Here is a 23,705-nt window from a genome sequence, read left to right as displayed (position 1 = left end):
TGGTTTCTAAAATCTGCAAAATATACATTATTCGAAATTTTTATTTTCTTATCAAAATACGCGGCCTTATCTGGGGGCTAAACGACTGGATATTGGAGTTCAATACGAATGCCCTCTCTCGCTTTAAACTGGTTTCAAAATGGCGGCATTTTCCAGGAATCGCATGCAGATTGGCTGTAGGTGTCGGTGGAGCAGAGTTATGCTTCGGGGTGCTTCGCAACCCCCAACTGAAGAAGGGCGGATCGCGCTTGCGCAACCCTTTCTTTTCTCATGCCTTCACCCTCCTCCGGTGAAAAACCTTTTTATTATTCACGTTCGCCAGAATGGCGTAACCTCCTTCATCTATTCACTGTGACGACGCACCTCTAAATTTCTCATTTTTCACCTCACATTACTTATTCTACAACAAAAATGTCTTAATTTATTTTTCTTCTTCATTTTTTACTACTTTCGTTTTCGTTGAATAAACAGGGATGTACAAATCATATTGCACAAAACACTACAATTTGTATAAAACGTACAAAAAATATATACAGTTTGTGCAAAACAATTCTACTAACTCAAAAGCAGTACGTTTTGGACAAAGTCAGTTTTAGCATATTGAATCAAGCATAAAATGTTCATACTTGATTTAATAAGTTTGAATTGGCTTTGGTAAAAACGTACTGCTTTCGACGAAACTCATGAAGTCTCATTTTTCAGCTCACATTTCTTATTCTGAAAAAAATTTCTGTTTCATAGGGTTGTCTTCATTTTCTGATACTTTCCTTTTTGTTGCATAGTGAGGAACTGTACGAAACACTATAAAGCAATTCTATTAATTCAAAACAGTAAACATTTTGGACAAAGTCAACTTAAAAATATTAAATCAAGTATCAAATTTCATTTGCTGATTAAATGAGCTTTCTTGAAGTCTAAGCAAACATTTTAAACCAATAAAGAAATATTCATACCTGATTTAATAAATTTGAATTAACTTTGTTTAAAACGTACTGCTGTCAACGCAACTCCACAATTCTCATTTTTCACCTCACATTTCTTATGCTGCAAGAAAATTTTGTTTTATTTCAATTTTCTTAATTTTCTTCTATTTTCCTTTGGGGCCATTCACAAAATACGTGACACATTTTTCAGACACTTCTGGACCCCCCCCCCCCCCCCCCCCCCTGCGTGATACCTTTTACATTGGCCTCAAGATGGAGAATGATACTTTGGTAGACCCCCCACCCCTAAATGCATCACGTATTTTGTGAATGACCTCTTTATTGTGTTGAATATCAAGGTATTGTACAAATTCCATTATATGAAACACTAAAATCTGTATCAATTTTATCATATTATATCAAGTATAAACTATTATTTACTGGTAATACTTGTTTCTTTGTAGTATTAAGAACCATTTTTAGCCAACAAAAAGTACATACTTAATTTAATCAATTTAAATTAAGTTGGTCCAAAACGGCTGTCCCAAAGCGAAAAGTACTTTTCGCTCCCCAGGGACTGAAAAGTAGAACTTTAACCCCACTTTATAGATATTACGTCAATGAAGAAATCTTATTATTGTATTTTTATTTATTAAAAAGGACTTTCATTATTCATGTGTAATAAAAAAAAAAACATTTTCGAATGTGAAGCCGCAAAATTAATTTATGATAATTAGCTAAAACATTCGTCTGCTGATATTATTCAATAATTGTACATTAGTAAAATATTTCATTATTTTTCAAGACTTTTTTCTTGTAAAAGTGCTGTTTGTAATTCTAGCCAATTTTTTCTCACAAGTCTGTAGTTTCTAGCCCTGACCATTTCTTCTACAAGATTATCGTTTTTACTTTTTAGTATCCAATAAATACTTTCAGATTCGTATGTCCCCGAAATCTCCTACTGGAATTATTTAATTCTTTCAATATATATTTTATTTATCATTATTTCTGGTTTGAATTAATATAAAAGGTCGCACTTTTCCGAGTATGTGACCGACACTAATAAATACTCACATTACTACCACCAACAAAGTACAAGAATTTTCCATGTGTAAAAGTATCAGGGGCCAGGGGATTTATCGATCGCTTCTCAGAGTGAGTTGTGTGACAAGGGCAAACTCAGAGAACGGTTAAGCTGCTCCAGCAAGGAGAGCTGGATTTTTCATCTCATAATCCAAATTGCACTGCTGCAGAAATTTGCATCAAATTTTTAATCGTATAGATTAAACTAAAATATTTAATTGGGTGTCTCAATTTTCCAGAACAATCTACAAACTATCTTGAACACAAAATAATTGTATCAATTATAAAACTAGTTTTTTCCAAATATAAATTTGTCAAATAGGTGGTGTTGCTCAAAGACTTTCATTCACATCAGTCGTAATATCGATCATCCTCTTGATAAGACTTAGAAAAAATTTCTGATTGAAAGTCGTTCAAATCAAAATGTTTTTTCATCAGAATTATCGTGCTTTAAATTTTATTTAGAACGCAGGAGCCCCTCATTGGAATCCGTATGCCACTTGTTTTTCATTTGTTAATTAAGAAATTGTGTGTTTAAGAACTATACCATCTAATAACGTCTGGAATTAAGCAGTTGTATGCAATAATAGCCTAATTGTACTTTTAAAAGACACTTGGTTTTTATTTGTTAAGCTCATAACTTCATGAAGAACAAATGAAAAACAAGTGACTTCTAAAAATAAAGATAGGCTACTATTTCATCCAGCAGCTCATTTCTAGATTTTAGTAGATGGTAGTTCTTCAACACAAAATTGTTTAACTTCTTTTTATCATTCTGCAGTGTTCAATAGAGGAAATTCATATTGTGGAGGTAGCATGTCAATTAAACTCGTGTCACACATTGTCCTACGTGTTCATGCGCACGATTTATCTGAATTCCGAAGTTTGTTCAGGGAATTATTAGTCAATGGTCGATAAGCAAATGGGTCTATTGACAATCGTTCTATATAATATCTCTAATAAAGAGCACGAGTTCTGCCCGACTTCCGCCTCTCCATGGATCAAGAAGAAAATAGCCATCAATCATATGTATGATCGCGGTATTTTAGAACCTTCGCTCATAAATTAAATACGACATTGAACCGATCGCTCAAAGGGACCCGGCTGTCTATAAACAGAGGTAATAAAGGCGGCGATAATTAATCTCGATGTTCGATCATTTTTATGGTACTATTCCTTTGCTGACTTTAGTATATCCTTCACGATATTCTTTCCAAAGTCTTACAACTGATTTATGCACACTAGTTATCAATTTTATCTGCAAATGAGATGACGCAAAGATTAGCTTACATTACATAACGTTTCTTATCCGAAAAATAAACTAACTTTAGCGTTGAGGTGAGTAGATAATGGACATGCTTGTTAGCTTTTGTAAATTCTCTTTTGAGTTATTTTGGTAAAATTCTGAAGGGGTAAAAATTTCTAGATTGAAAAGAAGATAAAGTTTTAGATAAAAAGATGCATGCGTGATAAAAGAAAGGTAGGTGGCAGCAATTTACTTATTGAAAGATAGCCCGGGGGCTTCGGACGCGTTCCTCCTGGTTCCTCTTTCCTGTCCTAAACAGGATTCAATTTGGCCACTACCCTTGGGTCCACCTTCAAAGAGGAATCACCATCGACAGCCACCCTCGTCGACGGTCAGCTTCTACTATTAATCTTATATCGGACGCTTTATCCGCGCTCGCCGTCAGCTCTTGCCTCTCTTTGCTCTCCACCCCCTCCCCCCAACCCTCATGCATTTTATCCCAACGTCCCTCAACCCTTGACTGAACAGGAATTTTCAATTCTTTCAAGTACTACCAGAAAAGATTATACGCAGTCAGCAACGCTAATGCATTCCTTTAATACTTTCATCGCTCAGCAAGCAAGTTTAAACATTTATTTTTCTAAATTTATTAATAACAGTTCTGAGAAATGGGAGACTGCTTGAAATTAATTTTGTGAAAGGAATAGGTAATAATGTGTAAAGACAGGGAGGATAGACTAGAAAAAGTATCTGGAGCTGGATAATTTTATTATAATGAAAAGAAGATGAGTGAGTGTGTGGGAGAAAGATAAATGAGAATAAGGGGACCAACGTGGCAGACAAAATTATTTGATGAAAATGTAGAAGTAGATAAATTAAAAAAGAACGGAATTAAGTAAGGTTAATGCACTTTAATTAACTTTAAATTAATTAAAGTTTTCCGGACTACAAACCCCTTAAAATGTCAGAGAGAGATTTTTCGTTTTAAACCAGATAAAGTAAGAAGTGATAAAAAGGAAAGAAATCAGCAAAGGAGTAAAAAAGAGATAATAGGCTATAAATAAGTCCCAAGATTTTTTAAATTAAGAAGTTTTTGGGGAACAGAAAATAGAATAGAAGAAAGTAAAATCGATTAAAAGCAGGATTATTAATTGGATTAGGAATATATATAAGTCTAAGAACAATATCACATATGGAAATAATAAAAAGAAAAAGACATGTAGAATGAGAATCAAAATTGTGGGCTATAGAAAAAAAATGAAAAATAAAAACAAATTTTGAGAGAAGGGTTTAACAGAAAATTAAAAGATTAATATTTTAAGGAATATGCATTGGATAGAAAAATAGTTATGAAATTAACTTGATAATATTAGGAGCAGGAATATTAAATCAACTAGAAAATACAATCTATGAAAGAAGACTACGGAGGTATAAAATAGAAAAGAAGTATCAGAAGAGAAATAAATCAATGTAAATATTATAAAGGAGACACTCTTAAGAATATTCTATGGTACTAGATGAATCATATTCAGCAATAGTGTTAAGAAAAAGAAGGAAAACCAGTAAAATTATTCAATGAGGGAATACGATCTATTGGGAAAAGAAATCGGGAACATGAAACAAAATCATAAAAGAAGCTAGAGAAGTATGCCAGGACAGGAAAGTATGGCGGCAAATAGTTAATTAAAAGAGTGTCAGTAGAGTGAATGACGCCTGAAACAAAAGACCTTGGCCACTAATGGGCCCAAGTGGGGAACCTTACATAACGACTTCGTGAGGATCTTCGCTTGGGGTGATTGCTAGATAGATTGATCAGCAACCTGGGTCGGAGCAGTGTTGCGGAACGGACGTGTTATTTACTTAAATAGCACGAGAATTCTGGATCAATCTGAACAATCTCTATCCCTTCCACACACTTTCTCCTACCGAGTAAATAACGCATACCCCGAAAGGGAAATTACTTAATGGTGTAATAATAATAATGTATCAAATCAAAGAAAAGATTTGAGAATTCAATCTATTAGTATCAGAGGATGAAATATTGTTGAAATTTTCAATTTCCTAATTATCCTTTCTCTTAATTTAAAGAACTTAGTTCTTTGGGCACGCAAATCTCGCAGGCCCGAGGCTTCTGAATTCCCTGAAGTACAAAGTTCTTGAAGGCCCAGGATAATTGTGATACTTCAATGTTTATCTTTGCCATGGGAAGCAGTTTTTCGCCCGTATAAATTGCCCTTGGTCACGAGAAAGGCCGCTATTATGCAGGAACAACGCCGTTAATACTGCAATAATTTTTTTTACCGAATGCAACATTCTGGTTGGAAAAGAAACTAATCGCAGAAGCGATCATCGTTTAGTTGGAAATACCACTATTATACAAGAGCAACACTATTATTTTTCGCTAAAGCCTTTCTTGAGCTGAAATCTTGTTTACTCTTCGACGACAGCTTTTCAACAAACAAGACCGTCCATCTCTTAGAAATTCTAGAATCTTAGTTGATAATTTAATCCACAATATTGTCAAGGACTCTGCAAGTCTAAACCTTATATTTCTGAATTTGAAAACTGGAGGGGGTTTATTAGTTAAGGTCTGATCGCAAATTATTGTTAAAGTTGATTTACTCTAGACTGCATTGCTACTCTATCACTTGAGCCTCTAGAGTCTAGAGTCTAGAGAGATGAGACACAGAAAAATCGAAACTACTTGAATTCTATGTGAAAGTTTCCTCCCTTTTAATCAAAAAGGGAGATTAAAGTCGATCTCTAGATGTGGAAACGACTTTTCGCGGTTTTCCTGGTGGACGAGGACATTGGCCAGGACGAATAAGTAATGTAGAGGTCCATTATGCTGAAACGCTGAAGGGTCTGCCCGGGTCAGCCAATTCCCTTGGGGGCCGTTAAAGTGAAATACTCCTGAATGCAAGGTGGCTGGCCAGATCCACCCTCCTCCCGCCCGAAAAGTTCTCACTCTCTCTATGGTTCTCTCACTTTCTCCCCATTTCCGGGCTCCCTTTTGCGTCTTCCTCGACAAAACCACCCCTTCTAAGTCGACCCTAAGCCTCGCGTGTAGGTAAATCGTTGTTATCTGGACAGTGATAAACCCGTGAATGGAGTTCGCGCCGCTGGACGAATGAACGGAGGGAATGCAAAGAGGGAAAGAAGCCCATTGGGCAATGGGAGGCATGAGGGGTCTTGAAATAAATGGCTCTGTTTATGCGAGCTGCTTTCCTCAGGGTCGAAATAGTGCCTAGCTGTGACCGAAGGGAATTTCGATTTCCTAGAAAATTACCAGGTGTCAGCAACCACCTGAGCTTTGTTTCCAAAAACGAGATTCTTCTGAATACTGTTATCTTTTCGGGGGATGAGAATGGTCGACAATTAGTTAACAAACTTGTTTGCCAGTGCTTCAGAAATATGAGGGATCTTGTCCAACAGGAATGCGATCAGAATTCCATCAAAACATCAGAAGATTTTTAAACTATTTTATGGTTTGATACCAATCCTAACATCTATACTGAATCGATTAAATCTCTACCTAGCCGCAGTATTGTCCAGCACAAAAGACAGTTTCAATCTCTTCTCTCCTAAATTCGGCCTCTGAGAAGCGAGATAATTTAATTTTCTGAGGACTCGTAGTTCTACCTATGAGGGTTGTTCCGTTTGTCTCGGACATAGGGGTGGACTTCGAGGTCGGACCATGCAAACATCGCAAGATTAAAGAAACTGCTGGCTCGAGTTAGGGACCATTCCCAATATGGCTCTAGGTTATGCCTCGGGCGGATTGTCAGAAAACAAAATTACTCCTTCAATATTCTGGAACAAAATGATTAAAACCATCCAATCCATTCCAACTCTCATGAAACTATTACTGCAATTATTACGGTTCCTTTTTTTACATTTTGTGAACAATTTGATGCAGAGTAGAAGTAGAGTACGCATTTCTGGAAAAGTAAGGAAGAGTGGAGGGTTTTCTTAGGGGGGTGTATGAGGCAAGCGGCCATTCTCTGATGATATTGATTAGCCGACGCCCTTAGTTAGCGCCAGCCACATTTTTCTTAGTCGTCCCCTCTTTCTTTCTAACTTCTTTTATCTCACTCAAACTTCCATACAGACGGTTTTAGTTGCCACCCTCTTTTCTCCCTCCATTTCACTTTGCTCTTCGTGGCATTTCCTCCCTCTCTGTTTTCCCAATCTGTGTCTTGCTTTCGTGAACTTCTCCGCGGTTCTTCTTTGGATAAAAGGAGATGCCACGGAAGAAATAAGTTGGAAGAGTGAGAAAGAGGAAGCGAAGCTAAATCATTCATCAAGCAAATAATACCGACTCTGACTCACACATCAGCGCGTGCGGAGGCGGCTTGTATTTGCGTGCTTCGCAAATACTCGCTGCCACGCTCTAGAAATGTAATACTTTGGTATGTATGCCTCTTGTCGATTTTCTTTAACATGAATCATCATTTACATTTTTCCAAATGGTAATATCTCATTATTATATTGCAAACTATATATTTTAATTTCACGCGTATTTTATATAATTATGAAGGCCAATTAGAGAAACTAGTTAGAAAAATATTATTACTGATTACTTATCGCTCCTTTTCCTGCAAGATGTGTGAAATATAAATCTAGTCTACATAAAATATGTGCGATTTTCATTTACAATTTTAATTTTTATTAAAAATAGAACTCAATTTACAAGTCTATTATACATAGTTTACATGTTCTAATTATAAATTCCTGTTGTTTATACCTGTAAGCTAAAAAGATATCTCATCTTACGGTGTTCCGCTCAGAAGCTGATGACTGGCATTTAGTATAACCACCCCGGAAAAAGTCTTTCAGACCCTGAAAGTAGTTCATCGTACTTTTTTAAAGAATTCAATATACTTTTTTGTTAATCTGAAACATTTAATGTTTTGTCCTAGACCGTTCCCAGTGGTGTTTAAACAATATTATAGCAATAATAGATGAGAAAAATTTTGACATTAGATCTTTGCTATGTTGTATACAGAGTTGTAAAAATAAATGGAAGAGTAGGATAGAATGCAAACATATTTGGACACCGAGTGTGTTCTCGCGAATGCCCATAAGAGAACCCCATCTCGATTCCCCTTCGTAATTAGACACTGCAGCTTAGGACAACATCCAGCTCGAGGTATTGTTCCCAGAAATTAAGGGAAACGAGGAAAAAGGGAAAACCAGGGAAAATGCATATAGGCCACGAGGGTTGTGTAGAAAGACGGAGTGGCAGAAGGGAGGAAGGAGGGTTTGCTAATTACGCGCATAGGATTAGGGGAGAGAAACCATTTTCTCTATAGAAGAAGGATCTTTGGAACATGCATGTGTGTGTTATTAATACAATTTCATCCCCAAACATAACTTGGGTATCTAGGCAACCTGCTTCTTATTTCCACGTTTCCGCTCGTCGATAATGCTCAGAGTTTTATTCTGATGAATCCTTCTTTCCTCTTAGGTAGCTTTTCGTTATCAATTCAGAAATACATTTTGTTCCTTGTATTAATTAGAAAAAATGTGTTTTGGAATATACATATATCGTTGTCGAAAATCTGATTGGTTTTGTGTTCGTGTGAATATGATTTTTAGTGGGTGATTTCAATTTGTTTATTTATTAATAAAAAGTAAGAATTTCCTGCAACATTCATTACGTAAATCGAAATTTCATTAAAAGCAATTTTTTTTCATGGTCTTCAGGAACTGTATAATTTTACTCTCTAAATCTGAATTAGTGAAATTTCACTATTTGATAGTGAAACTTTACTAATTGAATTAGCGAGAAGTAGGTCATTACGAATTAGTGAAAACCTAATAATTCAAGAATTGAAAATATTTTACTAAAGTTTAGTTAAATTTCACTAAGCAAATAGTGGTTTTGAGAGTTAAAGTATCTACTATTAAATAGTGGAAAATCACTAATTACACAGTGAAATAAAATATTTGATGGAGTCAACCAATAACTCCAGCAGTAAACTATATTACAAGACAAGTTATAGAAGTAAACTATGATGTATATTTAAAAATTAAATTAATTTATGTTGATACTGTACTTATTAAAGAAAAATCTCAATTGAGCTTTCCATGTATTTCTATAAAAATGAATGGAAAGCTGAATTTCATAACCTCCAAACGAACGCAGCGTTCATGTTCTGTAGCAAATGTTTTCGTCTCGATATACATCTCGCTACATAATGAGGAGACTACTCACTGGAAAACTAAACGAATGTATAATAAACTGGAAAATATTACTAATCTTTGTTTGAAAAATTTTTACGCTCGTAGAAAGAAAAATAATGCAAGCTGACAAATGTAAACGAAGCAAACGATGCAAACGAGACGTGAGCGCGGGTTGGCTCAAGTCCACCATTAGCCGCGATCACGTGATCACGGCTTCGATCTCGACTTCACTAATTAAACAGTGAATCAAACTAATAAATAATAGTGAAATAACATCCACTATTTGGAAATAGTGAAACTATCACTATTTTTACAGTAGAAGACCACTAATTCAATAGTGAAAAGCCAAAAAATCACTATTTCAGCAGTGAATCTTTCAATCACTAATTCAATTAGTCAAATATATACTATTTGATATTTAGAGAGTACACAATTTTCCGGAACTCTAACTGATCAAGTATAGCTCTTGGGATAATATTACTAAATTTTCCCTAACGTTAACCCTGAACGAGCTAGAACAGTGGTCGGCACGCTCTTGCCCTGGGCAGGGTAGCCTGCCCTGGCTGCCCTGTGACCTACTCTCAGGGCAGTACCTGCGAGCTTGGCCAGACCACCCCTTTCCTCAAGGGTCCTTTGTTAGAAAATGGGAAAAAAATGTGACATTAAAAAATTCGTAATTTTACAATCAGTGACTTGAAAGTAATATATTTGTAATCTCCGTATTTTTACGATTCCAAAGACATTCAATTTGTCTATAAAGGTTGAAAATTTGAGAAGTATTTAGTATTAAATTGACTGTAAAGCTGATGTTTCTTGATATTAAACTCCTTCAAATTTTTAACTTTTCTAGGCAAGTAATATATCATTGGAATCAGAAAAATTCGTAGATGCTGATGCTATTTTCAAATCGCTAATTTAAAAACTAAAAGTTTCAAAATTTCCTTACTTTGACATGCCTGTGGACAAAAGACCCTTGCTGGAGTAAGCTCACTCACACTAAGGTACATAAATAGACCGAAAAGTAGCAGAAAAAATTAAGTCGGGTGGAGCCTGACCATATCTGAAAATGAAGCAAAAAGTTTGCCGACCACTGAGCTAGAAGAAGAGTTGGTCTTACGGTCTTTCTGTCCTTGAAATTTACTGGTAACAAAAAAATAACCTGTGCAAAGTTCAGAGAGGAAGATTTCTATAAAAATTAAAAATGAATTAGATATTATTTAAAAATATTAATATAAAGTTAGAAAGATGTCAAATTATGTTGAACATTCAAACCTAAATTTTGGTACCCATATCCCCTTTTCCAAGTGCCCCTATTCGTACTGAAAAACATCCAGTTATTTGTACCGATATTTCGCGATAAGCGTAGCCTTTCTTCAATTTTGCAGAGTTTACATTTTTTGCGAAAAAGAAATTATTTAAAAGGGTATTTATGACTTTCGAAAGTTTTGAACAGATTAAACACTAATTTAAATCTTGAGAATATTTCAAAATTATTTCAACAAAATGTAGATTTTTGAAAATTTCGACGAAAACGGGTTTATATCATTTTTGAGGGAGTGTCTACACTTACAGTAAAAACTCGGTTATCTGTACAGTAATTTGGTGAAAAATAGTCCCTTTTTCAGCTGCCCCTATTGGCACCCCTATTGGCAAAGTTAAAAAAAAGGCACATTTTTTAGATTTATGAGAAAACTGCAAATGATTTTTAATTTCGAAAAATTTATTTTAAGACAAAATTAAGGAAAAATTCAAAATATTCAAATAATTTCACATAATTTCGTAAAAGAGTATACAATATTTTAGAACAAAAACTTTCAATTGTGTAAGATTACAAAGATGTATTTAAAAGTTTTAAAAAGATTTATATATAATTTTAAAGTTGAAGATATTTAAAAACACTTTTAAAAATGTAGATTTTCAAGTATTTTGAGCAAACAGTTTTAAAGATTTTTAAGAATGGTTAAAGGTTTCATGAGAATAGTCAAATTTTCTTAAGATCCCAAGAAAAGTTTTAAATGATTTCTTATGTTCAAACATTAATCTTAATAAAATATTTAAAAAGATTCCAAGAATATTTTGGAAATGAAAAAAAAATCTATAAGGGTTCAATGCAACTTTTCTCATTTTTAAAGATTTTTCTAAATTTTAAGAAAAGTTCGAGTCATTTTAAAAAGTATTTAGGAGCTTTAGAATATTCGACGAGATTAAAAACATTTAATAACTTGAAAATATTCCCGTAAATTTACAAACGATTTTTTAATTTCTTCCAAACTCCTAAAAGTCTGAAATATTGTTCATATACTTACTCGAATTTGTCCTAATATTCTGTAAGAACCTGTAAAAGAAAAATAAATTCGTAAACATTTTTTCAGATTCTTTTTTGACGTACTTGAAATCTTTAAAAAATGTTTTTGGATTTTTTAAAGAATTTTAGAAAAACTATATTTTTATTATTTTAAAAACAAACTGATAATACTTTCTTGTTCTCAAATTTCAAAACCTAATCATAGCTCGAATTTAAGTATTCAGAAACTTTTAACAAAGAAAAGTAGTAATCTAAAAATTGTATTTTGAATTAAACATTATTTTTCTCGATTAGTAATGCGATAATCGATATAAATAATGACATCTAAGAAGTCTCTATGTCAAAAATGCCTTACTCATTCTTCATATAGTTCGAGGAACTTTTGACATTGAACTCTGCGTGAGAGATGACGATCCCTCAAAAATAATAGTCAGTATGTATAGTTTCAGTGCTACTAAGTTTTTAATTAATAATTGTCTCATCAAAAATAAAAAATGTTCTCAAACATTTTTTCTTTTATTTTTGCAGGTAAAGTTTGGATAGGTGATAATGAGGTCGCGTGGCGGACGGAACAGACCCTTAAAAGAACATCACCTTTGAATCCCTGTGCCACAACAACTATTACAACCACGACGACAGGTGGTGGAGCCCCAGCGCACCCTCACCTGTCACCTCCCACAGTCGCCCCTGTATCAACCCCTAATCTCAGGAGTCCCTCGAACCTTCAAGCAAATCTTGGCATCTCACCCGGTAAGTCCCAAATTTCACTATTTTAAAGACTATTTATTCTTGAGGTTATTTGTTATTTATTATTATCATTATTATTATTATTATTATTATTATTATTATTATTATTATTATTAATGTTATGCCTTTACTAAACATCTTTTAACTCCTGGGCAAACTTGAATTTTTTCCTGCTCTAAGGTGGTTTTAAAGAGCAAACAATGAGCTTTTAGGCACAATATAATAGGTGGCAGTCTTGTGGACTTAAACCTAAAAAATAATTGGTTAATAAAATGGTGTCAGACAAGGAATACTTGAGATACTGCATTTTCTTTGCATTTCATTGGACAAAAATGTAACTGAGGCGATCGACATTATTTATTCAGCCTTAGAAGTTGTAGTGACACGTAAAACGTGTAAAAAGTAATTTGAGAAATTTCACAGTAATTATTTTTGAATTGGAATGCAAAAATAATGCAGTATTTAAAATGCTCCTTGTCCGACACCATTGTATTTACTAATGATTATTTAGGTCAAGTCCGCAAGGTCACCACCTATTATATTGTATTTTAAAGTTTAGATTTCGCCCTTTGAAAGTACCTCAGGATGGAAAAAATCCAAATTTGACCAAGAGTTGCAAGACATCAAAATAAAGAGACTGAAATAATTTGTAGACCTAATATTTATTAATAGTACTATTATTTTAATTTTGTATTAAAAAAACATAATAAATAGTCCGGTCAAGTTTTTCTGAGAGCATAAAGAGTATATTTTATGGATTAATTTTGAAGGGGGACTTTTTTCAGTGTTGAAAAATGTTTTTTGTGAGAACTTTCTGTGTCGCAATGTGCTGAATTCGGCCACCCTTTAGGATCGTCGCCAACCCCTAAAATCATCCCTCTCGACACGGACGAGGTCCTGCCAGATTTTTAGTGGCGAAAAACTCGAAGGTCCGACGACTTTAGGCCCGAATGGCGAATTTCACTGGGGTGGCCTAAGAAGACCTTAAAGCGGGGCTCTTTAAATAATACAATAAGCCTGATGTCATTTGCCGGACAATGGGACACCTTTTACGGAAATGGTTCCGTAAAATTGCCTCTCATAGGTTTATTTACTGAACCACTCACTCACCCTTTCTATACATCTAATTCATCAAATTCCGCTTTTTTATGAAAATTGTTCAAAGGAATTTAATATACCAAACGATAATTAACTTAAATAAAAACGATTTCCTAATAATTTCCTAATAATAATCTTAATGCGTTGTTTTATTCCTCTTTTCGCAAAAAGAAGCTTATTCGATTTAAAATCCAGAAATAAAAAACAAATAATACAAATGTCTTTTTGAAAGAAGCGCTCCACGATTTTACTAATTGCATTTAAAAAGTATTCGAGCAATATCTAATAGTTTTGATCTGACAACAAAGTTTGTTAAAAGTGTTTTGACTCTATATTCAATTTTTAGCAATCTCTGAGTACATTTTTTGTATAAAATTTGTTTCTTATAATCAAAATTTTTAAGTTTGAAAACAGCGCTTCCTCGATTATTTTATTTTTTGCGAAAAGTATGCGCATAATATGCAAGAATAATATTTTGCAAAAACGCTTTTTCTGCCATTTATCCCTTCCCCCCTACCCACACACACCTACGTAACGCTTTTTCTATAGTAATTTTGGGTACGCTTAAAAATGGCGCAACGCTCGAGGCGAGGTTTATATTTAAAATTGAGATTATAAAATATTTAACATTTTCGTAAAAAAATTTACACTTCGAACATAAAACTCATCATTAAATTATAAAGAAATAATTTTTAAAAACACACCAAGTTAAAAAAATCAATTTGTGAAACATAATTGCACAAAAAGACTTAAAATGAAAGAAATGTTTCCCAAAAAAATGTAATCGATTTACTTTAAAAAGAAAATAAAGCATTTTAAAATTAGGACCTTGAAATAAAAATGCAAATAATTTCCAGATTTAAAATTAAATTTTCAAATTGTACAAAAAGATTTTAAGAATTCAATCATTTCAATCTAAAGTTGAAAATGAATAACTAAAAAAGTGGCAAAGTTAATGCATTCGAAGATTAACATTATTTATCATTTTTATAAGAAATATCAATTTTCGACAAGGTAGTTGTATGGCGCACCGCAGAATAAATATGGAAATGACTTGCAAAATGTATAAAAACATCCCCTTTTTATAGTCTAACATTTTGCATTAAACATAAAATGTACTATTCTCTAATAAAATAAAATAGTGAACCGAATACCGAAGTTTCCACGTTAACGAAATGGAATTGGATATATTGATCGGAACCGGAAGCCGGTCTCGCAATCTCAAAAGGCGGAAGCTGATCTGCTAGGGGAGCTTCGTTTGCTTAAGTAAACATTGCTTGGACAATGGTGAGGTTATGGGGCCCCATGAAAGTAGTCTACAGACCTGTGGTTCAACTCAGAGGACGTTTCTTTGCAAAGAAGCGCTCACGCTGACAGTAGCTAGAACGAGAGGGAAACATGGGGCGGGTGAAAAAAGAAAGAGATAAAGAGAGAGCACTCTCCAACATGTTTAATGCATCGTTCAACATTTACATGTCAAACATCGCTTTGACTCGCGGAATTTAAAACCACTTCTCCATACGCGTTACAATTTATCTGTATACATGTATGCATGTTACACGAATAGAATATTGGATAGTTCGAAATAGAAAACATTTTCTATTCATTGCTTTCGAGAAAAATTGAGAAAAATGTTTTGTAATTTTGCCCCCAAGGGAGGAAAGATATGACGGCAGTGTGATGCACGATATTAGATATATAATGATTTTGAAAATTCAACTTTTTGTAGGTTTTTTCTGTTTTAACGGTGAAACCCGATCCCACCGCTGCCACCAATTTTAACCGAGCGTAACTGTCAGACAATCATGCATTTGTTATGAAATAGTATATGATGCATCAATGATAAGTTGGACTTTTTGATGATTACGAAATTTGTTAAAATTATGCAAATTTTCTGAATTTAAAATTTACTCCGGTCATTTTATTTCAACGGTGACATCCGCTCCCACCGCTGCCACCAATTTTAAACATTCTTCACAGTCAGAGGTGAATAATGAAAATAATTACACATCTAGGAGCCGGCTTTTGTTTAAAAATTAGTCCAATCTAGTTTGAAATGAGATCAACCAAGTTAAAATTTAACCCAAATGAAATTTAGTTTCCTTTCTTTAAATTGTGGTCATTGTCTAATAAGTCACCTTTAAAAAAATAGTCGAGCCGAAACAATTGGCTAGGTGGAGAATTTGCCTCGCAAAGCCAGGAGTCTGCGTTACGAGTGTTTATTTGGTATATCAATAAGATTGAAATGGAAGAAGGAAAAGGAAGAGAATGGTCAACGCTCCCTGAGGACTTGCTCAATGTAAAGCTTTCCGTCTTGGAGAGCAGATAACACCACCTTTTTATGTTCCTTTTGCCACCCAAGAGATTCAGTCCGAATTTTGTCAAATTTTTTCTTCTGATTCGGACATTCGAAGAAGAAAAGTGACAATTTTGATATGTCACAAGGAAAAAATATATAGGCTGCTACATTCAGAAATAAATTTGAACAGCTTTCAAGTTTGAAAACTAAATTTTATTTACTTATTTCAATTTAAAAATAAAAGAGAAGTTCACAGCCGATAAAAATACAATAAGACCAAATAAAAAATCTTTGAAATTTTGAATAAAAATGTTGAAGGTGTTTAAACGTCGTGTTAAAACATTAAAATCTTTTGTAATATTTTAAATTGACCGTAAATAATAATAATTGGCCTGGAAAATGACAAGAAATTATCGGAAATTTAAATTTTCCATCGGGTAGTAACCATGGTTTTAGAATTAGACATCTGAGTAAATATTAATTCGACAGCTCTGGATGATAAATAATAAAACCGAGGCGGATAAAGATAAGAGCCACCCCCTTCGCCTTGGCAGCAATACAATCCGCGATGTAGCAAATCAGATTTCAATTCCTTGATGCAAGATCAGAGATATTGAATTCAGAATAGGGACTTGATTAATTGCTCAATATTTTTTTCCTTTCTTTAGAAACCGCGTGAGTGTTGCGATTCTTCTAAAAATAAAAATATCACCCTTTTAATGTTTTATCAGAGTTTCAAACTGCTGGTCAATTGAGCGTATTTCAAAAGATTTGAATGATTTTATTTTTTTAATTTCTTTTTCTAACTGATTTTATAGAATAAAGGGTAACTAATCCCAATCAAATATATGAAACCACTTTTTATTTTCATATTACTACATTGGAAACAAAAAATCCCGGTCACTAAATCAAATTCCCGATCAGGTTTCCCGACCCTTATTGTTTAATATTTTGTGCCAATTTGTGCCTGTAAAATAATATCGGAACACTGTTTCTTTTTTTTTTTTTAATTTAAATATGAAATAAATGATCCTTGGTATGAATATCGTCATCTTTACCAGTTATTCATCTTGTAGCATACGTATATTTATACTGTCGCGAGCAGGCGACCACCCGGTACTACGCGACACCCCTTGATCGCTTTAGCGCCAAATGCCACCGTGTTTTACACTCGGCAATAATAGTTGAAATCTATGTAGCCAATATTTCACGTCACCCCTTCTCGATGCAATCCCTCCTACATATGGAGCATCCAATATCGACAGCGTTAGCCAGTTATTGGTTAATACTCCTAAGGGGTTGGTCCATACATCACTGGCTAATGAAATAAAAATAGGTCCACCACGCATTTTTCAATACTGACAATATCATCAATGCTACAAATATTTTTCAACCGGAACTTTAAAGCAGTGCTTGTAATAACTCATGTTCGAAACCAATCCACAAAACTCCAGAGTCCAGATGGCGAACAATCTGGCCAAAAAAAATCAAGCCAAAGAGGTCGGCAAGAGCCCTCAAGGAAGGGTAAGGTACTCTACAGGATTTGACAGTAATTTTTATGATTGTTTTGAAGTTTTTTTCATTAATTCGGGTATTTTTATTCCTTATTGATTATTAAAACTCTTTCTTTCAAGAGCTTCAATTTAAGTCATTCTTGATGAAAATTAGAGTACAAGAAAAGCCTTCAGCAGAGGGTACCCTATGAAAGAAATTTATCTTTTTATAAAAAGACAAATTTGCTCATTTTCTTTAGTTTTTAACCACTTATGTGAAACAAGAAAAATATAGCATAATAAATTTTATTTTTTATCGCAATCGTATATGCCAAGAGCTTTATATTGTGCCAACCTTAAGAAAAATTGGACTAAGAAGCTTCCAGCATAGAGGTTTACAAAGCCCAATTTCCAAATTTTTTTACTTTTCTCAGTTTTGAACTACTAATTATAAAAAAGACATAATATATAAGCGAATAAAAATATTTTTCTCAAGTATACCTCGGCTATTCAATATCCACGTCAACTTTGAACCCTTTATAGCACAAGTATTGTAGGAGATACAAAAGTTGTATGACAGATATCCGACCGTCACTTTACGTTAAAAATCTCAACATTCTTTTCCAAATATTAGAATACACTGATTTCCTATTGTTAAAGAATAGGACTCAATGATTTCAAAAGAATTAAATCAGAATTTTCAATAAAATCAAGAGAGTTAATTTTTTTAATTATAATTTTAAGACAGTGATTCTTTTTTAAGGATTTCGAGAAATTTATCTGAACGGATAAAAGGAATTTAAATACCTCAGGGTGAAAAGGCATGTGTTTTCGTAGGAGAAAGATCGTCCCGAGGGAGAGATACATCTGAAGAGAGAAAAGGGATCGTAATTTACACACGAAAGGACTATGTTACACAGTTCAACAACTTCAAATATAACTTTAGTACTTGTTGGCTATTGATGAATGTACTGAGAAAAAAAGGAACTAAATGCAGTTTAACTACAGAGAAAATATCTGGGCTTCTTTTGACTCGGATATTGACCCAAAATTGAGAAGTACTATTTTTAAGTGTAAAAAAACTTTAATTAATTTGTTAACCAAAGCCAAATAACATGAAGTTGCCCAGGCAACGGCTAAGGTAAGACCAGCAAAAGGTAGCCTTGGTTTTTTTTGTAGGGTGGTCCAAATAAAGTTTTTTTTTTAAGTGCAAAATGTGAATGTTTTCTTTGCTTAGAATGAATGAGTTTCAATTAACAATGCACTTAGTTTCCTGAAATATATAAATCATTATAAAGGTTTTTATGAACTTTAAAACTTTACATAAAGTACATCATCCTAAAATATAAATTTAGTCATATCTCAATTAAGTGTCCCTCAAATCTAGTTGTGAGAAGATCACAATCTTGAATGCCGTTTCTTAAACTGAAATTATGTTGTTACTTCAGAAGCGCAACCGGATTCCGGTGACGGAAGTCATTGTCGAGAGGAAAGGAGCGGTGAGTGTCGGCACGTCCTGAAAGTGGCTGGACAGGTTTTCGTAGGTAATTTGGTGGGTCACGATCCTCCTCCCACCGCGCCTTTCCACACAACATGATCTCCAAGTCCGGACGCGAGATCTTGCTATCCTCCTCACACAAACACTCAAAAGCTTGTATCAGTCCGCTTCGGAGGTTCGCGAGTGTGAGTGCGAGTGTGTGGTTTGGGGTCAGAGGTTAAGCGGCGTGATTGAGTCTTGCTTACAAGGAGCCGCCCTTCGCTGCTCCTCGACCCTACCTCCTCCCTTCATGGGGAAGGAAACCATAATGCAATTTAAGCCATAATACTTGACTTTAAATTGAAAAGATTGCCCGGGGGATGCGAGGGAGCTCTTCACCGAGAGGGTGTGTTGCCGCCTTCTTCTTCTTTAACCGGTTGCATGACCAATGTTCCTCAATCAAATCTCCGTCCACCTTCACTTAAATCTTGTCAACATTGTCAATCTTGTATCAGGATCAAAAGTATCTTTCAGATTTGATACAAAATTTTAACGTAAAAGGGACAGGTCACGACATAGGAGATTTCGCGGGTCTGCTCAAATAATCTGGATATCTAGAGTCCCTTCTTTAGAAAATTCTGGAATCTTCTGCTAGACTACCGTCAAAAATAGAGTGCTTTTTGAAATATGCATTGAAATGCAATCGAAAGCAAAGTCACGTAGATGATTCTTCTTAATTTCAATATTTGTGTTTTCATCCTAATCAAATACCAAGTAGTATAACTAGTAAGACAAACAGTTTGTAAGATGCCTTCTAAGATAGGTGTTAGATAGGTGTCATAAATTCGGTTTTCTCATTATTTACTTAAGCTCTCAGCTGACAGATTTAATTACATATTGCACGGAAATTGTTTAATTAAAATAATAAAATTGAGCCTGAAAAAGCTACTATCAGAGCCTAGAATAAAGGGAGTCAGTTTAATTAGAGGATTATACTTGAGCGATATGCGTATGAACATCGAAGGCTGCGAGAGAAGGAGTGCAAAATTTTTGAGATCATAATTTTAGATAGGCCGATACCCTACTCTCGCAAATGGCGGCATGTAGGCAAATTGAGGTGAGATTGGAGGTCAGCATTCTGCCAACCGTTACCGCATCATGTGCCCACGGGTGCATACTCGGTGGTGGAAAAGTAGCAAAAATATTCCACTTTTCATTAAACCTTTTATTGTGGTTCTATTTTTAACAAATCACTTAATACAATTAAAAGCCAAATCTGAAGTTGGTCATATTTAGAGTATTATTTTGTTGTTCTATGTTCATGAATTAGGAATAATCTGTTCCATATTTTTATCCCTAGATTTTTATAGATCTTAATTATATACTGTCTGTTATAACTATCTTCTTACTTAGCATTATGAATCTTTCTCAAACTTCAAATAACTTTCACTTTATGTATATGTTGTATATTGTCTGGCGTTTGTGCATAATAAGAAGTTAGCTGATCACGTTTTATGATAAGAGGCCAGGAGAGTCTCAAGTCTTTTAACGAATCACTGAGTATATGAAACCTCATGATTGGATGCTTAGTAACTGGGATCGATTTACTTGATCGTTATAAAACATCATTATGAAGCGATTATAGTGCCGTCAATGAGCTATACTCACTTTAAGCACAATGGCTAATACCATAATTATAATTCGTCAATTACCAGCGGATAGATTCCTGTAGTCGCGAACCAAAGTAGTAATTTGGACAGGATATATTTTAATATCCAGAGTGATGTTCCGAAAAATGTTGTAGAAATCATAAATTATAAAAAGGAACAAGAGAAGCTTGAAGAAGGCTTGCAAATCATTTTTCTCGGGTGCCAACTCACGAGATCGTAATTCATTATTAATTAACTATAAAATTATTCTTCGAGATAAGCATACATAAAAATGTTCTTGGCATTTAACTTCCGAGAGTTAGGATTCACCTTGTGCGACCTCATAACCAAGAAAGCATCTCAAACCTCCTCTTTGAGAAATAATACCACCCCCCTCGGAAACTCGTTAACTGAGCGCGGTTTCCGCGATTAAGTCGTAATCTCGGATTAATCTAGCATTTATATCCCTTCGAAGACGATATACAGCGCTGGGCACCACGCGAGCAGTATATCATCTCTCGGTATGCAATATGCAGTATGCGCTCCATGCAGAACGCCAAAGTACATCCATAACGAGCCAGCCTCCATGGTGCCTGCTACAAAAAAAATTACCATGCTATATAGTATATACCATACTATGTGCCATGAACCATAGGTTCATACCAGAGCATTCTAATGCACACGTACACTTTTCACTTGAATGAAACGACCCAGCCCTACCATGACCTCGACCTTGCTCATCGAGGGGTGGAGAGGAGGTAAATGAAAAAAGCGAATATTAAAAAGAATTGAGAAAAAAGCAGTCATGATTCCCTCGTTCGAGCTCGTGACTGTAATAACGCGTTACATGTTATACGATCATAAGGTATCACAGATATGTGCCCTGCCCAGTGCGGAGCGACCTTCTTGTTTGTCCCTTTTCCGTATTACGTTATCGTCCAGAGTTCATGCTCAATATTATATACATATACCTAGAAAAAACACATACATTTTTGAAGTGAAAGTATGTGATATGTGTGAGAAGGTGGTGCTTGATTGGAAGTTTTGTGCGATATAATGTGCAAGAGGAACTGAGAACATGAGAGAAACAAAGATGATAGTGTGGGTACTGATATAGCGTAACTGACTTCTTGGCCGGTGCATATTACCGGGCTGTTAGAGGGCGGAGTTGGCTGATGAGTTAGCAACGTATTGACTTTATAATAATCACGTTAGCTGGTCCACCGCGATCCCTCGGAATTACGCACTTCTTCGCGCGATAGCACCTACCGGGTGACTTGCATTTTCCAAGATGTACTTTTCATGTATTATACAAAAAAATATGATGAACTTAGAAAGCTCTCAACCCGTAACAACAAAGAACAATATTATGACCGACCAAAATTTATTTTTGATTGCCCATTTGCATGCTAAGATCTTCAATTTGAGCAATCTTCGAACAAATTTGGATAATATTCAGGGTATGCTAAACCTAGTAGACAAAAGAGTGCTCACTATCAATATATAATGATGATCCCGGGATCCCGAAATATTTCAAAAACAAAATTAACAATTTAAGATTCCAGATCAACAATGATTATTGAACTTAATAGCCTCTCGACTCTCAATTTATTTTGGAACAAGATTTTCTAATGAGATGAAACACAAAGAGCAACAGATGATAATTTTTATTGACAAAGGTAAATTCGAGCAAAGAGATTCTTGTTGAATGGTGCCAGGGATTTGGAAACGATTGATATGAATGTAGAATAAAAATGAGGTAAATAAGGCATTGTGGTAATAAATTGTGAAAAGTCTTCTTTGTGTGGAAATAATTTGCATTTTGTAAATAGGATACAATGGAAGAGTAGGCTAGGGAGGAATAACGAGGTTTTCTCCAGATTGGCATATTTTCTCTAGCTCGATTGACCAGTGGCCATCTGCCGGGTCGTTTTGGCACTGACTTCTTCCGTTTCTCCCTCGTTCGCTCTCCAGCTTACATTTCCAATCAATAACCGATTGAACAGCCCCCGACCACCCCCATCTGCTCTCCTGTCGCATTCCTCCTAGCTAACAGCCAAACAATTCCACGTTCCAACCTCCAGATGCAGCATTCATTCTTTTAAGGTTCTCATTTCTGAAATAACAAAGAAATATTCAAATAATTGTTCAAATGTATCATTGTAAATCAGCATGTACAATTTTACAAGCATCAATCAAAGAGAACGATCCTGTACAAAAACACTGATCTTTAATGAGAATTATTGTTTGTATATTGGATCAAAATGTACAAATTCCAGACTCTTCAATTAAATCTAAAATTAGAAAAGAATAATTTTTTTAACACGTTAAACCGAGCAGAAGAAAAAGTTATCGCCACCTTAAGATGAAGAATAAAATGGATGATACTTCAAACATACATAATCAATCATTATCTTAATTTTTGCAAAAACTGAATTGATTGTGTTTTCTTCCTTTACTCCACATTTATCCTTTTCCTTCTGATATTATTAAACTTCTCCCGGAATTGAATTCGGTTTTAAAATTTGAGTAAGCTGAAAATTTCCCCTTTAAAATTAAATACCAAATTAAAAATGCACCCCGAAATATATTCATAACGCTCGGATCGAATTATCACTTTTCTGTAACGTACACAAATCTCCTTTTGCTTTGAACCACATTATTAAAAATGCTATGGTCAGAGAGAGTTAATCATGTGGAGGAAAATCGATCGATTTTGAAGAGGATGGACAAGGGAAAAAATAAGAATAAAAGCGAGAATACGAGAATTAGAAGAGGATACTACAGAGGCGAGATGATAAATCGGATAGGTGGCAGCAGCTGGTTCTCGGGAAATTGGCCCCCATTGTTGCGGGCCGTGTTATTTTGGAAAATCATCTTTCGGCTTTTTGCCTGCTAATTTTGGGCCTCCGCCTTGAAATTATTACCTACTTCCTGGGTCCTGGACCTTGGAGTTCCCTCGGCGCTTTTGCTTTCTTCAGGCATCTGGAATGCGGACCTTTGCCCTCACCTGTAGAAATAAACTCATTTCTGCTTCATTTGCAATGTTAATTATCAATTGGCCCTAGTAATTTCCTGCTACTTTCCTTATTATTAAATATACGATATTCAATACCACGGCTAATTTAGGGTTGCCACCCAGTATGAAGAGTACCATTTTTTTAAACTAAAAAGTATATTTAGCCCCAGAACTATT

The 23,705-nt window shown here is 34.6% G+C and overlaps 1 protein-coding gene across 2 annotated transcripts in view; it reads left to right on the top strand.

Moving 5' to 3' along the window:
- The window catches only part of LOC117178071 (POU domain, class 2, transcription factor 2-like), a 254,301-nt gene that overhangs the window by 142,298 nt on the left and 88,298 nt on the right, over positions 1 to 23,705 (top strand). For both annotated transcript variants that reach the window (XM_033369299.1, XM_033369298.1), the window contains exon 3: positions 12,275 to 12,496. In XM_033369299.1, coding sequence (XP_033225190.1) covers positions 12,275 to 12,496 — 222 coding nt within the window. The remainder of the gene's footprint in view (positions 1 to 12,274; positions 12,497 to 23,705) is intronic.

This window comes from Belonocnema kinseyi, chromosome 8 (genome assembly GCF_010883055.1).
Source record: "Belonocnema kinseyi isolate 2016_QV_RU_SX_M_011 chromosome 8, B_treatae_v1, whole genome shotgun sequence".
NCBI classification, from domain to species: Eukaryota; Metazoa; Arthropoda; class Insecta; order Hymenoptera; family Cynipidae; genus Belonocnema; species Belonocnema kinseyi.
This window is presented reverse-complemented; position numbering and strand designations above follow the sequence as displayed.